At 43.1% G+C, this 18,379-nt stretch overlaps 1 protein-coding gene across 1 annotated transcript; it reads right to left on the bottom strand.

Moving 5' to 3' along the window:
- Positions 1 to 5,601: 5,601 nt before the first annotated feature.
- On the bottom strand, positions 5,602 to 15,661 carry NPY (neuropeptide Y). The gene is made up of 4 exons (XM_072329239.1): positions 15,475 to 15,661; positions 15,159 to 15,346; positions 10,549 to 10,629; positions 5,602 to 7,647 (listed from the first exon to the last, which is right to left on the bottom strand). The coding sequence occupies exons 2-4, from the start codon at positions 15,344 to 15,346 to the stop codon at positions 7,623 to 7,625; spliced, it is 294 nt and encodes a 97-aa protein (XP_072185340.1). The 5' UTR covers positions 15,475 to 15,661; the 3' UTR covers positions 5,602 to 7,622.
- Between the last annotated feature and the right edge of the window lie 2,718 nt (positions 15,662 to 18,379).

The following is an 18,379-nucleotide window of genomic DNA, read 5'->3' as shown; positions in this document are numbered from 1 at the left end:
GCTGAGTGTCATTTTCATGTCTTTCATTTGCCAACTCTCTTCTAATGAGATGTCCCCACTTGGAATTCATACAGGCAAAATGACGTGCTCCCTGAAAATCAGATAGTATTATTGTTTCTTAAAGTCACTTTTATATGAGAATATCCTTTTATGCTCCCTCTCATGGGCCCTCTGTGAGCTCTGGTGGGTTTTGCTCGCAGGTCCCCATGACCAGCACCACTTCTGGTCAGCAATGGTTTGTGTGCTCTATCAAAGCTCAGAGGACTTCTACCACGATCTTCACTCTGATTTGCAAATTGCTGCTGGCACCCAGGATTTCTCTAAGTTATCCCTGCTGTTTTTCATCACCAGCTGCCTGAAATTTGTGGTTGAATTTTGTAGAGACTAAGCCAAACTCTGTTACATCAGTAAAACAAAGAGCTGATTCTCTGTCACATCTGGCAATTATCACAACTCAGTGTTCATGTTATAGGTCACTTCCCACCACAGTGAAAAGGGGCCAACAAAGTTCCCTAATTACTGCTTGATGTAGCACAGAAAACACCACTCACCCAAGATCCAAGGTAAATGCCTCCACAACCCCCTTAAAAATCTCGTTAATTCATTCATTTTTGATACTTCCAAATGACAAGGTTTCTATCCAAATTCAGTTTGACTCATGTTATTTAATTAGATCAATTAAGGCAAATTATCATCACACTGCAAGTTTGACAGGGAGATGTTGTAGTCGAATCTCTGAGCAGAGCTATTGGATACAAAGTAAGGTACTTAAAATTTAAAGACTGTGGCTGTAGTATACAAACCTTAGTGGCTGACAGACTCACACAATCAGCCTTCCCAGGTGAAGCTGAGCAGGAGAGATGATGGTCCAGGTAAATGCAGTGCCTACCATCCTGCTTTGGAAATAGCCATCCAGCCGGTGAAGAAAGGAGAAATGTCCATGGAAGGTACCTTAACTAACTTTTAGCACAGAAGTCTAACTGTGTACCCTCAGGTGCACTTCAAGAGGAAGGACTTGCACTTCTCACATGTGGCTGTTCTGCACAGCTAACATATCTGTGTGACCTGCTATATCAACAGTCAACGTCCCCTGGAAAAGCTTTGCAGATTTGGCTCGGCTCCCTGGCTGAATGATGTAAGGGAGGAAAAGAGACCACAGAGAGAAGGAGGTGACACAGAGACAATTAGCAGTGACCGAGTGCCTGGAGTTTCCCTCTGAACACCAGATGAAAATGTGGAGCACTTGGTCACGAAAACCACACTTCAAAAGGTTTAAATATAGTGTCTTGTTATCTCAGCCTATTTCCTTGGCGGAACATGAGGTTGAATATCTTTTTGTTGCTGGTGAATTTCTTTCTCTCTTTTTTTTTTTTTTTTTTTTTTTTTTTTTTTCCATGAAGAAGCTGATAAATCAGGAGGATGACAGGGAATGAAAAACGATGTCTTCCCACTTAAACGTAGCTCATTATTAATAACCAGGTCTGACTCACGGTACAGGAAATACATTTCTGTGCACGCACGCTATTGTGACAGTGCTAAAGCACAAACACTCTGACGTGCGCGGAGCTGCAGCAGGGCCAGGTACCACTGCTTGTGTGTGAAAAAATGTGAAACATAGTTCTGGCTAAGACAGATAAGGCAGTCGATTTGAGATGAGTTTTTAGCAGTTCTGAATGCAATTCATCTTTTAAAAGCAGATTTACGCTAAGGCCATGGTGCACTAATGCAAAGCTTCACATCCAAAGTCAGTCATTTTCTGGCATTCCTGACTGCTGATTTGAAGGCAGCAAAGAACCAAAGTAGAAGCTAAAATGTTTCAAGTACGCATGCATTAAAAGCAAGTTAATGTTTTTGATTGACCTCATTATTTAATTTGGACCTCTTCCTGCTTAGAAAGAGCTGATCATATCAAAAGGTGCTCAAGCCTTTGGACTACTAACCTTGTTTTGTGCCATTGCTGATGGAATAGGATTTATTATAGGCTGTATTTCCAGCTGGCTTCACTGAAAACAATACTGCAGTAGCACTAGTTGTCTTTCACGTGGTAGAGTGAACGAATGGATAAATTCAAGAAAATCATCCCTGACTATAATGAACAGTTTGCATCATAAATACAACATGACATTAAATGGCAGCCCTTCTTCCATATAAAGGAAACAAAATCAAGCATAGGAACAAAACAAAAAAATGTATTCTTTAAAGGGAAATAAGCTTAGAAATAGTACCCAGCACCTTTTTAAAAGAGAAATATGAAAGATCTCTTAAAGAGACACTCACTTACTTACACAAAACTTCCTATACTCTCATTCTGGCCTAGCAAAGAGCTGCTCATCAGGGAAAAGCAAATTGCTTGGATTAAGAAGAGCTCAGCAAACATACATACAAACTTGAATCAAGATAACATCAGGCTACGTGTTTCATAGCACACTGTTAATGTCTGTAATCAGCGACTCTAAAAGTAGGTCCACTATATCTTCCCACAATATTTAATTCTTAGCCTGAGTTTCCTCATTTTTTCTTTGCATTTGGACGAATTATCTCTCCAGGATAGGTGTGTGTTTTTTTCACTATAATTCTACCAGTGAGCCCCATTTCCAGAATCCCTGGTCTTGCCATAATGCAGATAGACAGATAAATAAATGACCAATAACACTACTGACAGATAATAAAATACCCTGTTCTTCTGTGAAGTACTGCCTTAGTTGGGCAATTTCCTCCCAGGTGCAATTTCTCACATGGTGCACTAACCCACCACAATGAAGCATGAGACTTCTTTAATTTGCACTGGTGGTGTGTGTCAAATTTCTCTGGTCACTCTTTAATAGGACGCGGTTATCAAATGTTGAAGTTAAACAACCAGACCCAACAGAATTCCAAATTCTGTGTTAACACAGGAACTGTGAATCATGGGCTGGAGGGCAGACACTGGCTTATAACCCCGGGGCTCTCTGAGAAGTATCCCAGACTGATATGTTGGCCTGTTGGCCCCAAGTCATAGATTTTGCATTTGGTTTTTATATTTTACTGAAATCCACATGGAAGCCTGTTTTTGTTGGTCCTTGTCCATCTATTTAATTCACACATATCTGTTTGGTTCCCAGCTATTGTACGGCTGGCATCAATTTGATTTGATTTTGCAATCCATCTGTTTTAGATAGCAGCACAGAGGTTGACACAAACCACTCATTTTTTGCTAAATCATGCTTTCTGTAAGGGGTAAATTTTCACACTCATGACAGCTGTTTTTCAGAGCTGTATATATTCCTGCCTGTTACAGGAGGGTTGGAGATTCGTGATCCTTGAGGCCCCTTCCAACCCAGGCCGTTCTGTTATAAATACAAACAGGGGCAATCCCATGTAAATTCATCTGCTCTTATTCCTGTACAAATACTGTGCAGCTCAGAAGACACATTTGGATTCTATGACCAGAAGAAATAAGCTGCAAAATTAAGTTTTAGGTAACATGCATTGAAATACCTTGCTGAATATCACCATAGTAGAAGTGCCGCTCTGCTACACTGAAGGTTCGAATCCCAGGAGTTGGACTCGATGATCTCTAAGGTCCCTTCCAACTTGCACGATACTGTGATACTGTGAAAACAGTATCTGTGCTCAGCAACTAAGTTTAGTTATTGCAAGTTTGTGAATTAGTTCAGATGAACAGAGTGTAAACAAGCACACTGTCACCTTTACCTCTCAGAAAAGAGTATTATGAGCCTTGAAGGTAATCAAAACGCTTCTGATTTCACATATTAAGAAACATAAGAAAAGGTGCTGTAGGAAATACTTCCAGATCATCTTTTCCTTAGCCCTTGAGAAATGAAAGCCTTTCCAAACACTAGGGAGTGTTTGGTCGTGTGTTTTTAGCTTGGTGTCGTTATATTCTCGTAAAGGGAACGGGTTGTAAAGCACCTGTTCTGAGTGGAGCATGGAGCACCCACTTCCTGTAACAGTTTGTTCTGGAAATGTAAACAAGGTATGTTCACAGACATTGGCATTACAAAGCCGCAGCTGCTCATTTGTGGTATTCTTTTGTTTCTCCATTTGTTTCTCCTTTTTCTTACCCAGGCTTTTCACAAGCTAAGAACGCATCAAAAGACAAATACAGATGCTTGCACAATAAATCCTGTCCTTGTTTTTCCTTTTTAGAATTTTGCTTCCAAATGTTTGTCCAAGCTCTGGTTTGAGATCAGGACACCCATCAGTGTCACTCCTACCTCAGCTGCCAAGGCAGTGCCTCCTCTTTGCACTCCCCCAGCTCTACCCCACCAGCACCACCAGGATTCACCAGGATTCCCCATGGTGGTGCAGTCTGTGATGGTGTTGTCTTTTGCTCCCTGAGATAGTCTGGGAGAATAAAGGGACAATCCCTGCTCTCTGCCCACCCCACCCCCCCCAAATGGAGTTTCCACCTCCTGGATGACAAGCAAGAAGTTCAGCTTGACAGGTGGCTCTTTCCCATCCAGAGGGAGGATGGCAGATGGGATGCCATGTAGGTTGGGTTTGGCACTGGTCACAGGAACAGTGTGTCACATTATGACTTTGAAGGGAAAGAACCATAAGAGAAGGACTAAGCATTTGTGTATTTTGCCGCAGAAGACTCTCAGATCTGAAAGCACTGTGATGAAGTAGTGATAGGACAAGAGGGAATGGCCTTAAGTTGTGCCAAAGGAAATTCAGGTTGGATATTAAGTAAAATTTCTTCTCAGAAAGAGTGGTGATATGTTGGAACAGGCTGCCCACAGCAGTGGTGGAGTCACCATCCTTGGAGCTGTTTGAGAACTGTGTAGTTTTGACTGAGGGACATGGTCTAGAGTTGTCACAGACATGGACTGATGGTTGGACTGGATGGTCTGAGTGGTCTTTCCGACCTTAACAATTCTCTGATTCTAGGGATGGAAAGAGAAAAGAACAGAGAATTTCCTCCCCTAGAAAAGATGCATGGATTAATGGGATCGTCTAGATCTCCTAATGTCTTAAAATAAAATGGGGCATAATTCAGGGAAGTGTATTACAAAAATTGCCAAAGGCAAAGGTGGACTGCCTTTTAAATGTTTTACACCCATCTACGTACATTACTCATGATTTCAAATCCTCAATAAACAAATAAAGGAGTACTATCACATACTCTGATGGCTCTCCATTTTGCTGTTTTTTCCTGGCACACCCTAAGAGTCTGAGATAAATTTAAGCCTTTGTATTGGAAACATGGCTCTTTTTCACATGGTTAAATGGAAAAGATGAAAACGTTAACCATAAAGCCAAAGTGCAGAAACCAAGCCAAACAAATCCAGCATTTATCTTCATTTCACAGCCCATTTTACTAAGCCTACTATGCAGTTTGCAGAGCTGATCCAGTGTTTTCAGTGTCCTGGCTTGTCAAGAGTGGTATTTGAAGTGCATGAGGAAAGTAAGTCCAAAGCACACTGGCCTTCTTTTTGAGGTCTGCCAGGACGGGATGGTTTTAGAGAGAAAATTATAGCATTGTGTGGATAGATGTATGCCGTGTGACTGCTGTGCCTTGCTTCTGTCTTTTACAGTTCATTAATAATAAGCCTGCCTTTTTTAATTTTATTTTATTTATTTATTTATTTTAGTTTTCTAGCTTTTCTACCCAAATGGGTGTTCTTTAAGTTCAGGAAGAAAATCAGGTTAATGAGTGCAACTGCTCAGAAGGAGCAATTAGCATGGGCTAATTCTTGTCTCACTCTTTCCTTCTCCACTAAGGCATGTTTGCAATGGTAGCACTAAGCAACATGAGTTCATTTTATCATCTACAGATTTTATCATTTACACAGTCATTAATATAAATGTATAGTCACTTGGAATTACCAGGAATTAGAGATAATACATAGCAGATACCTCACTAATCTCCAATTTTCTTTTTAATAATCATTCAAACCAGCACTGTACGGTGGCCTCTCACTCAGCAGGTCCTGGGCTGCAGTTGATAGACTCTGATAGACTCCTGTAGCTCCAGTAAGTACCAGTAAAGACTCCAGTGGCCATTCTGGAGTCCCTCTGAACACTATCACCGCAATGCTTTACACTGGGGTCCCCCAGATATTTTATTGCTGCATCATAGAATCATCTATGTTGGAAAAGACCTTCAGTATTAAGTCCAACCATAAACCTGACCTGCTGAGTCCCATCACCATGTCCCTTAGCGCCCGGGACTGTTCTTAACCCTTGCAATTTAACTGTGATACCCATCAGCAAGCCCATAAGTGAGCGTACTGTGGCTAAAAGCAAAATTTATCTCTTTAAGTGCCAGCTAGATGCTTAATAAAAATGAAAAATGTTTTATGCTCTACAGAAGAAAGTGTGATCAAAACAGCTGGCAAGACCAGGGAACCTGGTAACACTTTGTGAATGCAGCATTTCTAGGGATCTGGAACTGATTTGCACTGATGCAACTTTCCTGGAGGCAACAGCCACATGAAAACATTTGTATAGTAGGAATGAGATGTAAATGCAATATACCTTTATGCTGATTCCTTTCTAATTCAGAACTTGTTATGTGCTTTATTATGCAGTGTCCAGTCCAGGTGTCTAAAGATAAGGATTTGTTCCTCAAGCAGGAATGAAGAATCAGCATTTGTGTCATGTTGCATATGACTATACTGCAAGATGAGTTTGTGTGAAATAAAGTCATGCTCTAACATCACATCACATTACCTGAATAAAAACAGTGAGGGTTTCCTAAGAAGTCTAAATAACTCCTCACTAGATTAATGATGAAATTCGTTAAAATGAAAAGCTAAAGACAGTTCCCCTTGTCCCTGCTCCAGGAACTTTCTAGTGGTGGAAAGAAAAATGTGAAGGACTCCAAATGATAGTAGTGCTCAGAGTGCAGGTACCCAAAGGCGTGCGATTTACAAGAGTATTCCTTTGAATAAGCAGCATGCCCATCAACTTAGGCAACATGGCTGTAGAATTGTCCTGATTTATTATTAGTTACTTTAAATCTTGTTTTCTGCTGCTTTGCATATTGCCAAAATAAAGACGTTGTATCTCTTTCATTTAAAATTCCTAATTCAAGCTTACACCCAAGCTACAAACCAGACTTGAGGAGCTGGAAGAATTAAGCCAGCACTTCATTTCTTTGTATTTTGAAAATGCTATTCATTGTAATATGCTTGTCAGTGTCAGTACTAAGTTTTCAGTATGGTGACTCTGAGAAATTGCTCAGAATATTATTTTCCTAAATTATTTAGCAAACAATACATTATTTTAAACAATTTGGGGTAAATCAAGCAGTTAAGTGCAGTTTGATGCTACCACAAATGGTGTCTTTGCACACTCATTACTGTAATAACTGAGATGCTATTGTTGTCCATACCACTTCAGACTGTAGGGAGGTTATAATTCAGTTTTAATAGTTTAAAACAGTTTTTTGCTACACGAATGACAACAATGCTTGTTTTCATTTAGTATGTTGTATTTTGGAATGCACAAATAATTTATTTAAATAAAAGTATATACAAATATGATGAAGGAAAAACTCTACAGAGTTCAGTACGATGGCTGCATGCACTGGGAATGACGCTATGATTTGCTTCAGAGAAGTGGAGTATGAATTGAAAACTAGGAAAAATTTTGATGGTGTGTTGAAAATCCCATCACCACATCGAAGGGTCTTCAAACCTGAAACATATTATGAATAGAAACCTATTAAACACATTTTAAAGTCCCTTCTGGGAAATCCAGAGTTACAACTGCTTAAAATTTTCATTTCAGTAATAGTACTGATAAGGAATACATATCCACATATGCAGCACAAGACTCCCAACAAAACAGATGAACCTTGGATGATCAAAAGTCTAGTAAACTACACTGAAATACGAACGTATTTTGAGAAAGCTTTTTAGCTTTCATTCAGGAGTAAACAGTTTCCAAAGAGAATGGAGCTAAACAAAGCCACATCATGCTTTTAGCATCTTCAAACAAAACTGAAGTTACCATCCAACATATTATTGCTGTATTCCACTGCTTAATATCAAACGTTTGAAATACATGTTGAAAGCAGTTCTGAGAGCAGGATTTGATCTGGTTGTTTCTGCTTGCAAAGAGCTGTTCTGGATACACTGAAAGATATTTAACAAGTGGTAGAACATGTAGAGAGATACACAGAAATGGATTAGCCGTAATTTCTGCCATCTAAAAGTTGGGTGGCTAGTCTTAACTAACCATCTAATCTGCCTCTACAGCCACTGAAGAGACATCGACACACTGAGAGGGTAGTTAAGCCTGCCCATTTGAGGATGGAGTAGCTCGCATGAGAGAGATCCATCTCTCCTGTTGACTACACAGGGGGGCCTCAGCAGCTCCTTCACATGAGATACTTGACTTTCATAGAGGCAGAATGCATACTGTTATTTGAGTCATAACTCCACAGGATCCACTAGATCAGAAAAACAACATCTCACTGTTTTGTTATAAGAACTTGCTTGTACTCAGGTCAAAGCACCTCGTTGCAATTGACTTCCTAACTTTCACCTGATTTCCACAAGAAAATCTTTACACATTTTTCGGATGCTCTGACATACACTTCTGCTACAAGGCATATTTTAGTCAGCAAAAGGGAAGTTTTGAATTCAGCCAGCCACGCTGAACACAGTTAAGCTGTTTCTTAATACCTCAGCATTCAGTTTTAGAGAACACATGAAATATGTCAAAGACATATGATGTTTTAGAATATAATTAATTTAAGTTTAGAATAATACCAATCTGCCTTTAATTCATGTAGTTTAGTTTCCTCCAGGAGAAGTGCTTATACAGACATGCTGTACTTGGGCACATTTGATGCATGTCCAGCCTGTGGGACTCCCCTAGGTTCTCCATGAGCTCTCAAACCCCCTGGACAATTTCCACTGGGTCAGAGAAAGGTACAGACACCTTGGAGAGAGTAAGCTCCTGATATGTCATCAAACACAAGGCTGGATAGAAAGAAGACATGATTATATCCTCACTTGGGGGTAAAAGCTGGAGTGGGGTGCAGAATCCATATTGCGTTTTATCCTCGAAAACATATCCATAGGAAACTAAACATCATTGTTCCCAGTACTCGCATAATTGTCATCAACGAATGATAAACATGTTTCTTTTTTCTCAGTTTAAAGTGCTGTTACAGGGGGGTATGAGATAAAAATCTGTTTCTCATCAATTCTTGGTCTTAAATGCAGACTTATTTGTTATTTCGCTCATGAGTCTTAGCTCCCTGGCGTGTTATAAATAGCATTATTGAAACAATAACAACCATAAAATCTTGTTGTAAAGGGGGGGAAATTACAGAAAGTATTAGACTTTGTACTACCCTCTGTGTTGCTTCAAATTCATGGCAGCGGAAATTTCCCTTTATGTGAGGGTTCTGCCTTCTCATTACAAAACACAAAATAGTCTCAAACATTTCAATGTACTCCATGCAGCTTTTTACATAAGCATCTGCGGATAAAACCATTTCCCAACAGCTGTGGTTAGTCATCAAACCATCAGTCAACTTTCTTCCTACACGTGGATCCGCGAAACTGATGGACGCTCCATTGACAGCAAAGTTTTGGTCACCTCCTGTTGACATCATCTTCCCCAAAGTTCAGTGTTTTAATCTATTACAGTTAACTATTTAACTAGCTTAATCAAGCTTTCGCACAACCAATAGAAGTGCAGAGCTTGTGAACTCCTTAGATGAGTGCTGCACAAAACATTTCCTTCCACGGCAGTGTTATCAGCAAACTTCATACTTTCAGTAAAGGCCTAAAATGAGCTTATTCATGGGGGTTTTTTTGTGACTGAAATGAATGTTTTCTTTCACCACAAAATAAAAATAAAACCCCTTGTATATAAGCAAAGTAAAGAAAAATTTTCACAGCTGCGTAAATTGTGGTCACCACTACAGTGTCTTACATTGTAACTTCAGTGTCATTACCTAATTATACATAACACATTTGAAATTCCATTGCTGCTCAAAACATCACCACTCTTTCAAACCAAGTGCAAATGGAAATATAAAGGCCTTTTTTCTCCCCACTTTGTGAAACATTAGGTACAAAACAAGTGTGAAATACTGTATTTTAAAGAACAGTCACAGCTTTGCATTTGTAAACAAACACATCTGCACATTTACCTCTCAGCATGCATCTTTAAAGAAGAAAAATGTCAACTTGTGGAGTAGGAAACAAATAAAAATATGCCATCTTTGGGGATCCAATACGTAAGTGAATCAACATTGGGCATCAGTGCACAATTCTGTGTAATAAAGCCCAGTAAAGGGTAAGCCTTACAGAACACTTCCCCTCCTTCAGCCAGCAGGTACGGCCTGCTCCCAAAATCAGGAAACAAGAAGCTTGGACTATACTGTACCTGGGAAAGCATTTCTTGCATTGGTAGGATGATTCTAGTTCTTAACAAAGAAAGAAGTTGAAAGTGTTTGAAAGGGATGTTTATCTAGCTGTTGGTGGCGTGTGTTTTCTCCCCATGAAACATGCTTATTGATAATAAATAGGACTGTTAAATCTAAGTTAGAAGTGAAAGCCACTGTAAAAGACATACCGGGATCTAGGAATGTTTTCTGTGCTTTCCCTCAACAAGAGGTCTGAGATCAGTGTCTCTGGGCTTGATCTCTTTCCGTATCTAAGAAAAAAGGAAAAAAGGATATTTTTATTTGTCTTGATATTTAATAATGAAGATTAAGCAGAGAACCATTTGGCAGAAAAAACTAAATGCAGTTGATATTAAAACGACTTTACAGCAAGTATTTTAATTTAATTGATCTACTCATGTTAGAAAACGTTCTTCAGTATTTCTTTCAATATATATTTTTTACAATTGTTACCTGATTATATGGAGCAACTCTATGTTTCTCAATTTGATGGATGTTTCTAGATATTCTAGGACCTTTAACCTTACCTATATGAGCATGAAGGAGAAAGCTGTGTACAACAAGACCTCTGGGCACATCATCCTTGCCTACAAACCCAATTCCATCATCTTACTAATTTTCTCATAGTTTTACATACTATTGTATCCTTCATTAGAAATCACATAAATGAGGAATCAAATTTATCTATTATATGAACAGTACACAAAACTCATACATGCCACTGTGCCCAAAGAACCGGTCAGGATTTCTAAAAGCTAGCTAGTGTATTTGGAGGTGCCCATTACATACCACATTAGGTCATAAAAACTAAGCTGCCCCAAAGCAATAACCACTCTTGAACTACATGGCTATGGGAGAGAAAGCACCCATCAGAATCAGAGTTGTTCTTTGGCTGAATGGGAGATCATCTGCTACTTTTGTCTTATCCTTACACAATGGCTGTCTATTTGTTTGTTTCTTTTTTTAAATCACGGATATTTACCATACATTGTTCAACAGTTACAATACAGCAACTCCGCATTCTCCAAAAGAATTTGCTCTCTTTTTCTCAGAAAACAGAAGCAACAAGAAACAACCAGCTTGAGAGGCAGTTACTATAAGAACTCATTCGATTACCAGTGACAGCTGTAACCAAACTGCTCCCTAGGTTGGAATGAATTAAGATCATGGTTTGTAATTTGTGAATGTATTTAGTCTGACTCACAAAGTCCATTAACAGATAGTAGCTCGGTGAGCATCACTTGCATGAAAATTCTAGCTCCAGACAAGTCAAAGGTGCCATCAAGGACTAACATTTTATCCTTTGCTATCAAGACAGTTCTCCAATAGCTTAATCTAATTTTGGGGAGGGGGGAATCTTTATCAATTGATGTCTTATTTTCCTGAACACATTTCTCACTTAATCATTTTATTTCTCTTTGTATTACTGCCTCACCTTAGTCATTTTAGAATATCATGTTTGGTCCAGAAATAGAAAATATCAAATTCGGATTTTGAAAACAAATTTCTCAACCTAAACTGACCGAAAGAAGGTTAAATGCTATTACAATAATGCAATCAAGAATGATGCTGAATAAAAAGCCATGCACTCTATCACCATAAAAGGATTTCTTTCCTGTTCCCTACTCCAATTATGAAGGATGTGACCATGGCTTCAACTGAGGGGTAATCTAATTTTCCTTTGTTTTTTAAGAAATTTATTTAACAAATCCAACGGCTTGCTCCAGCAGCTCACATTTGGGCAAAAAGTCTCACTAACCTCTTGTAAAGTTTTCTCTGAGCAAGAAATAGGTAGCAACCTCCAGTAATGCAGAGATTTGCTCAATGGTGAAGAACTCTTTTAGAGATACACACGTTATGTGACTCCTTCCAGCATGGCAAGACCAATGCTGCTACCTATACAGGACCTTGTCCACCTACACCACTTTGTCCTGAAACAGCAAAGCTGCACATCAGGTGTTCCTTGGATGCACCAACTGGTGTGAACAAGGAGCAGCTGTTCTTCCTACATCAGGTGACAAAGCTTCTGGTCTACCCCATCACTTTGTTGCTGCTAAACGACCACGATACAGACATAATGCAAAGAGGTCACGAGCAGTTGTGAAAGCAAAGCCTCAGTGTAGATGTTCTCTCTTCTTCCAGCTGTTTCATGCTTGCTCTGTGTCTTTGATGCATCTGATGCACTGAGACAACACAAGCACAGAAATCCAGGCCTTTTTTTGGAGTTTGGAAAACATGAAAGGAAGAGGGTCTGCAGGTTACAGGGCATGCAGGTAGCACCAAGCAGCAATAGAAAAGATTCAAAGAAAGCTGGGCTCTGAAGAAAGCTCCCAAACAATGCAACAAAGGGGCACAAGGCAAGGAATGGGACATTTTTGAGGACAGAAGTGGGATTAATGCAAAGACACATGGACATCTACAGTGCAGGAGTCGGCAGCTGTGCTGGTCACTTTAGGTACTCTTCTCATCAGTGAAGATCTGGAACCTTGTAAACAATGGATTTCATCCAAAATGAGAAGTCTGAAGCAGGCCTGGAGTACAACAGGTACCTATTTCCCTCAGATCACCTCAAAGAGGTAGAAAACAGATGTACGCATATGATTAAAGCCAAGTGAGATCGGATGTAAGGGAGAAGGACCCTAAAGGAGAGAGGGAGCAAAGCAGCCACACAAACAAGGGCTAAAGTCAAAAGAAGGAGGGTTTGGAAGGAGCTCCACTGGAGCAGGGGTTAAGATCCCCTGGATTATGGTCACTCGCAGAGAATGACACTCAAATGCCAAAAGCAGAAAGATGAGCCAGAACGTTATTCATAATCACATAAACATCAAACAAGAGTAGATAGATGAACTGAAGAGACAAAAAAGCACTGATCTCAACCCACACTCCTCCATCCCATAGCAAGCACCCTGTGGACTGGGCCCAGCCCCAGCAGCCTGCTCACATGGGGTGAGCCCCGGGCCCTGCCACCTCCCCACCACAGGGTTGGCTGAAGAAACACCAAGGGTAGAACCAAACACTTGAGCAATAGTCAGCTCCGATACCTCTGCTGCAACAGAACAAGTGATGCACATGTTTAGATCAGTATGCTTATCAAGACAGCAATTCATTTTGCAAGTGAACATCACTGCTGAAGCAGGAGCTCTGTCACCTTATTTTACTGCTGTTAATTCGCCACAGAAGAGAAAGAGCACATTTCTGGTTGTTGGAGTGTTTGTTTTCAAGTTCAGCCTTCTAGACAGCTTTAAAATCAAGTTGTTATCATAGTGCTTTTATCTGTCCATTTTCTTTTAATTCCAGGTCAATCCTGTTCCCCTTAGATACAAAAAGAAGACATAGGATGGTAGTATTGATGGAACCTGAATGAGAAAACTGAAATTATGGATAACTATTCCATTCATTTCAGAGCCTAAATACAAGTGAAACCAGTCTCAGTCTCTGAGCTGTGTACTTGCATCCAAGTCATAAGCAAAGAAAGCCATACAAAGTTAAAGCAAGCACGTGATCGAGTGGTTGGCAGCCCTGGCCATGGCAGGGGGTTGGAGCTAAATCTTTTAGGACCCCCCTAACCTGCTATGATTCTGTGATTCTACATTTCTATAGTGGAGGACGAATATAGAAGGAGGGGGCTGTTCAGCTTTGTACCTTTTAAATCAGAAACAGAGTCAAAAAAAGGTGGAGATATGAAACCATCCCAGAGATCCCAGTGCATGCAAGAGAAAGGGGCAGCAGCAGGAACAGATTATTTTAGCAGTCATCTGACAAAAAGTTACAAGAGCACAGAGCACCGCACAGAAACACACTGCATGCACAAACAGCTGGGAATATTGCTTTAAAAGTCCAGGACCGAAGAGCCATGATGTTATCAGCCTCCTCATCTCTGCTATGGTAATAGCACACAGGCAGACAATGTCATGGTTTTGCTGGGAAAGCTCTCAGCTACATCATAGCCTCCCTTCTGATTTAACTTTTCAGACTTCTACAGGGACAAATGCAAGCCTAATTATAGATCTGTCATCTGGTTTTGATATTAGACAAATAGACAGATATGCCAAAGGTCTTCTGGGTCACACGCAGTTCAGGGACCCCAGGGAAGGCTTCAATTAATCAGTCTAATCTGGGCAGATGCTCCCAAAGAAAATAATTTTATAGCGCAACACTAACTTTTCTCAACCTGAGCCTTCTGCACCCCTTAAAGCAGCACAGTGACCCTCAGAACGCCAGCTTGGGGCAAGGCAGCTTTGGGTCACACTCCTCTTTCAGCTTGAGCTCAAGTTCTTGTTCGTGGTCTTGAGGGCGTTTTTGTCAGAGTGCTGGGGTTTGGGGCACTCGCCGCTCTATTAAGTAGCTGAGAAAGCGTTTCAACTCCTACAACTTCTCAGCAAAGGGCGCTTTTCCCCAGTGAAACCTTCACTAGTCAGTGGCAATGATACAAGTGTGAAACAGCTCCTACTGCCCTGCCTCATCCTCCCCAGGGTTAGTCACATCTGCTCTCAGTTTTGAGGGGGACTCTCCCCATGCCCACTGCCCTATGGCCATGCTCCTGCCCACCAGCTCGTGTACGCCAGGGGCCAGAAAGGGCTGAAGGAGAGAAGGCAGCGTCGAGGCAGGTGGTAACCCACCTCCGGATCCAAGGAGTGTGGGCACCACATCCTGCCCCTGCAAGAACCGAGGTGAGACCCGTGGCTGCGAGGGGCATCCCTCTACCCTCCCTGCCGCCTCGCCCCGGGGGAAGAGCAGCCCAGGGAGCGGGGATGGGGACGCTGCCGGGCGCGCCACCTACCTCTGCCTGGTGATGAGGTTGATGTAGTGCCTCAGAGCCGAGTAGTATCTGGCCATGTCCTCTGCGGGAGCGTCCTCGCCGGGGCTGTCCGGTTTGGAGGGGTACGCTTCTGCCAGCGTCCCCAGGCAGACCAGCAGCGACAGGGCGAAAGTCAGCACGGACACCCACAGCCTCATGGTGCCCTGCATCTGGACGGCGAGCGGGAAAAAGGGGCCGTCAGCGCCCGCCTCGACGGCAGAGCAGCGCGGCCGCCCCCCGGTGCGCAGCCCCGCGACCCTCGGCCCCGTGTCCGTGCCCACCCCGTCTCGGTACTCACGGCGGCGGCTGCAGCGGAGCGGCTCTGGGCGAGGCTTGGAGCTTCTTGCCCGTGGGTCGGGACTCCCGAGTGCGGGACTCCGCGCCTCGCCGGGGTGTTTTAAGGCTTCTCCGGCAGGCAGGAGGGGCCTTGGGCGATCACGCCTCGCCAGCCCCGGCCCCCCCTGCCAAACCTCCGCCTGCGCCCTGCCCCGGGAGGGGCACCGGGCGGGGCCGGGCGCCGCCGCCGTCCCCCGCATCACGCGCACCGGCAGGGGGGCAAATCCCGCTCGGCGGTCCCCTCTGGCCTCGGGGGTCCCCGATGTGGCTGTCCGAGAGCGGCAAGGGAAGGGTCCGGGGGTGGGAGGAAGTGTACCCGGCTCCTGTGGCATCGGTGGGGTCCCAGCCTGGATCTGCTTAGCGGGAGTGCTGCCCGACCCAGCGCCAAAGAAGCGTGTAAGGTTTTAAGAAGGTTTGGGGGATCCAGAAATGTCAAATCAGTGCCACAGGCTCAGGCATTGCCCCCACTGAATAAATACACCTCGAGGGTTAGCTGCCCAGGGAACTGGCTGCCGAGCGGCAGCAATGAAATTGTCACTCTGCACTCACTGCCAGGATGGCCCTGCATACCCATGGCTGCCTTCTGAGCGACTGTCCTGAATCTTATTGTGTTATATTACCGTGCCTGAACAACACACCACAGCAAACAGCCCACCAGTGCCACGGGATCCTGCTCTGACCCGCGGTGGTTGCCCCCTGCTGAATGGCACACAACAGCTTCTCACAGGATGGGACTGCGGGGACCAGTCTGTCCAACATGCCTGATTTTGGGGTCTCTTTAAACTTGCCCAGACCTTGAGTCCTTAAAGAGGAATGGGCACCTTACAGCGAGCTAGCCCTTCATACAGTAGAGTTCTGAGACAAGGCAGAGTTCAAGAAACGTTTGGACAGTACTCTGAGAAATATGGTTTGAGTGCTGCTGTGTGGAGCCAGGAGCTGTATTCAGTAATCCTTGTGAGTCCCATCCAGATGGGGGTACTCTGTTGTTCTGTGATTCTAAGCAGGATGGGCATCTCTCAACAACATGTCCTTCTGCGCTGACACCCACCAGCAGGGTGCTGACGTTGGGTGGGGTGAAGCCAACTCAGACAAAGTTTCTGAAGAGTGTGGTGGAGTTAGCAACCACTCATACGTATTACTAAAACTGAATTAATTCTTTAGAAACGGGTAATTTGATTAGCGTCTTGATGACCAATGACTAATTCCAGTTGGAATGACAAATCATGACTCTAAACAGATCTTGTTTTTTGCTGTACTTTGAAGGTAAAATAACAACCGCACAAGTAAGAATATCAGACATGCTGTCAGAAAACTTTAAGGCATCTTCTAAAATTGTATTATGCATATAGTACATCACAGGTAGTTATTCATTGCTATAGTTATTAATACATGTAGGTACTGCTTTAATAATCATAGAGTATATTTTGAAAAACAATAATCAGGCAAGAGTAAAGCTGGAAATCATTTCCATTACTCTTCATTGCCCCCAAAACCCTTATCAAGTAAATGACTCCTGCAGCGTGCGAAGAAGCTCACTGGTCTGTGTCCATCTCAAGCCATGGTAGCAAAGAAAATTCCAAAGCTCTTAACGTCAAAATAGTCTGAACTCTTCATGACTCAGTAGTGCATTGGCCACAAACCTTACAGCAAAATTGCAGCTCTCTTTTATCAAATGCTGCCTGAAGAATTTTAATGCATGTGAGGAACTTTCCATGGCATAGCCAGAGACTCCAACTTCTGACTGCAGCACAGCTGCGGACAGGGCGATACAGTGCCCCACTATGTGGTCTTGCTGCACCCCATGCACTCTGTTCCCCCAGCAGCAACACTGCTGCGGCACCACTGAAGAACACTGAAGGTGTTCATGTTGACTCAGCGTAAAATCACAGAATCATTAAGGCTGGAAAAGAACACTGAGGTCACCTAGTCCAACCACCAACCCATCCCCACCATGCCCACTGACCATGTCCCTCATCGCCACATCTGTACCGTTCTCAGACTCCTCCAGGGATGGTGACTCCATTACCTCCCTGGTCAGCCTGTGACACTGCATCACCACACTGTCAGAGAAGAAATCTTTCCAGATATCCAATATGAACCTCTTCTGGTGTAACTTGAGGCCATTACGTCTCATCCTATCTCTTAAATACCTGGAATAAGAGGCGAGATCCCACCTTGCCATAACCTCCTTTCAGGCAGTTGAAGAGATAAAAAGTCTTTCCTGAGCCTCCTCTTCACACTGAACAATCCCAGCTCCCTCAGCCTCTCTCCATAAGAACTGTTCTCCAGACTCTTCACAGCTTCATTGCCCTTCCCTGAACATGGTCCAGAGCCAAAACTGAATGCAGTACGAGGTGCAGCCTCACCATTGCTGAGTATAGAGGGAGGATCACCTCCCTGCTCCTGCTGGCTACACCATTTCTGATACAGGACGGGATCCCATTGGCCTTCTTGGCCACTTGGGCACGCTGCTGGCCTGTGTTCAGTTGGCTGTCCACTAACACCCCCAGATCCTTTTCCTCTATACAGCTTTCCAGACACTCTACCCCGAACCTATAGCATTGCATGGGGTTGTTGTGACCAAAGTGCAGGGTCTGGCACTTGGTCAGAAGCAGTCTGACTCCTGTGACACTGCAAATGTGAACAACTGCGCTTTACTTCTGTCGCTTTTCCGGTGCCACACCAAATCCAACAAGCTACCAAATCCAAATCTTGCACCCATCTGGTTTGTCAGCTTTGAGGGGTGCAGGGGACCAGCAGGGGCAGCTCTGCAGCCCTACACAGCAGGAAGACACATCACAGTACTCTGCTCCAGCCTGGCTCTATCACAGCCACCTCCTGTGCCCTCAGCACTGGACGTGACTTTC

The sequence above is a fragment of the Excalfactoria chinensis genome, chromosome 2, assembly GCF_039878825.1.
Source record: "Excalfactoria chinensis isolate bCotChi1 chromosome 2, bCotChi1.hap2, whole genome shotgun sequence".
In the NCBI taxonomy this organism is placed as follows: Eukaryota; Metazoa; Chordata; class Aves; order Galliformes; family Phasianidae; genus Excalfactoria; species Excalfactoria chinensis.
Note: the sequence above shows the minus strand (reverse complement) of the source record. Positions and strands in the feature narration are given on the sequence as shown.